The sequence below is a fragment of the Lottia gigantea genome, assembly GCF_000327385.1.
Source record: "Lottia gigantea unplaced genomic scaffold LOTGIsca_186, whole genome shotgun sequence".
NCBI classification, from domain to species: domain Eukaryota; kingdom Metazoa; phylum Mollusca; class Gastropoda; family Lottiidae; genus Lottia; species Lottia gigantea.
In genome coordinates, this window is record NW_008708340.1 from 214,594 (window position 1) to 216,850 (window position 2,257).

Consider the following 2,257-nt stretch of genomic DNA (forward strand, 5'->3'; position numbering starts at 1 on the left):
TTACCCCCCCCCCCCCGCCCCCCCCTCCCAAACCTTTCAATGATTGATTTAAAAGTAGGGCATAGAAAGATAGATAAATATAGAACTACAGAAGATGAAGTAGCCCGAAATTATTACTTGTCCAGAAACAATATTTTCAAGAGAGTAAAACGTAACACTTTATTCGATTTGATCAAATACATTAAAAAGTTTGGTAAAAGAAAAAAATAAAATGTTTACCTCAAATGACACGTGTAGTTTGGAACCTTTAGAAATTTTCTGATAAAAGCACTCCTCGGTTCCGGCTTCAACTTGAAGTTTGAATTCATACTGAACACCTGGGAATCCTTCCGTGTCGAAATCATCCTGGGACCCGTCCAAATTTACACAGAGCACTACAATATGTTGGGTGACGATACACACTAGGTAGAGAGCTAATAAAATAGGTTGAGATATTGCCATGCTGTTTCTATACTAAACCTACACTATCTAGTCACTGTCAGTCGGTTATACATCGGTCGATAACTTTCAACACAGTTGGTATATTGTCGTCCCCTTGTCAACAATACCAGGGTTTGATTTGTTTACCCCTGGCTTACATTGCCCTCCAGATATTGGCCGATCTGCACGGTGAATTGACAACTTGCACTTTCATAGCCAAATAATCTAAAACTAGTCGAAAATCATTAGTTTGATATCGTCATCAGTAGGTTAGTCCGAAACCTGCTATTCTAGAGACTAAAAGTTGAAAAGTTGATATTTAGGGGTAGAGATGAAATTAGATAATGGAAATGTTAGCTTCTTATAGGTTTTATTTTATTGTAAACAGCGTTTCAACAATTTACATGATGATCATCAGTTGTATGATATAATACATTTGGGTGTAAGGGGCGTGATATCTGAGGCTGGGCCACTTTCTATTTTCTTATTATTTAACATCGGTAAAGTGTCCCCTAAAATACCCCGAACCCCCACCCACACACCCTCTCTCTCTCACTCTATTATTCATTGAAGCGCCACTGAAGTTACAGTGATCTTTTAAACATAAAACAATACTTTTTTTAGTACAGGTATTAGTTGTGCCATGATGACCTGGGGGAGTTTCTTCTTGTCAACAAATCAACACCCAGTAACTATTACAATCAATTCTTACTTCCCCTAAAGGCTCGCCCAATAAATCAAAGATAAAAAATCAAACAATGTTATTTTTTAATACTCGTATTATATAGTCTATTTCCCTCTTTACAATTATTACAAATTTTGTAGTTTGACACTAGACACTTAAAGGGGTGTATCTTCTCGATGTCAAACTATTACGAACTGCGTCTAATACCTTGACTTCATAAGGCTCATGTCTTGTATTACGGAATGCAGTGATTTGATTAAATTTTCCGCTAGTGAATACAACATCGACATTATTACTTTAAACATTACATGCTAATTTGTTGAGTTTCTGTCGATGCATTGATTGGTGCTTTTTACTTCTATGATTCAAAACAGGTGGCTACCGCGGTCAAGGTATTAGATGCAGTTCGTCATAGCTTAATATCGAGAAGATGAAGGGGTTGTAAAGAGGTTTTCTAGTCTGTTAATGTGTAGCGGGGCCAATAATGGCTTTGATATGCACAATTACTAATTATTAAATGAACTGACTGTTAAAACTAAGATGGGTACCGTTCTCTCAATATCTACTGGATCAGTCGATGATATTAAAGGGGAATAAACCTATAGCCAATGGCCAGATAGACAGAGTACAGGTGAAGAGTGACCCAATGAATCTTCTTTACTTCATGTTCACAACCTCACTACAATTTCAACTGCGTCTAATACCATGACTGCATTAACCACCTTTCTTGTATCACGAAATGCAGCGATTTGGTTGGATTGTACTCTAACGAATACAGCCAATGAAAGTCACAGTACAGATGCCTTTACACGTGTATATCACATTTAATATCATCATCACAAATAACATTCTCAATTGTAGAACATCTTAAACAATATTCAGTTCTTACAAATATCACTTACATCTATTTACATAATTCATTAACAAGGCACTTTGGTTATTTGGAGAAACTCTAACCCTATCCACAGACTCGGAGAGATCATTTTGATCTTCTGGGAGATAGTCTGAGACGAATTCAAAACTTTCACGGAAGACAGCACACCCCTCCCAGGCCTAGCCTCTAGATGCAGTCCGAGTGTCTCTGACTATTAAATGGTTAGCTGACGCACGTGCATATTGGGTAGTGACCAATAGCTCAGTGAACGTCATATT

General features: G+C 37.4%; 1 protein-coding gene across 1 annotated transcript in view; it reads right to left on the reverse strand.

The window, feature by feature from the left end:
- Window positions 1-441, reverse strand: part of LOTGIDRAFT_142774 (hypothetical protein) — a gene marked incomplete at both ends in the record, with an annotated part of 3,292 nt that extends 2,851 nt beyond the window's left edge. The window contains one exon of the mRNA XM_009052542.1: window positions 220-441. Coding sequence (XP_009050790.1) covers window positions 220-441 — 222 coding nt within the window. The remainder of the gene's footprint in view (window positions 1-219) is intronic.
- Window positions 442-2,257: the final 1,816 nt, after the last annotated feature.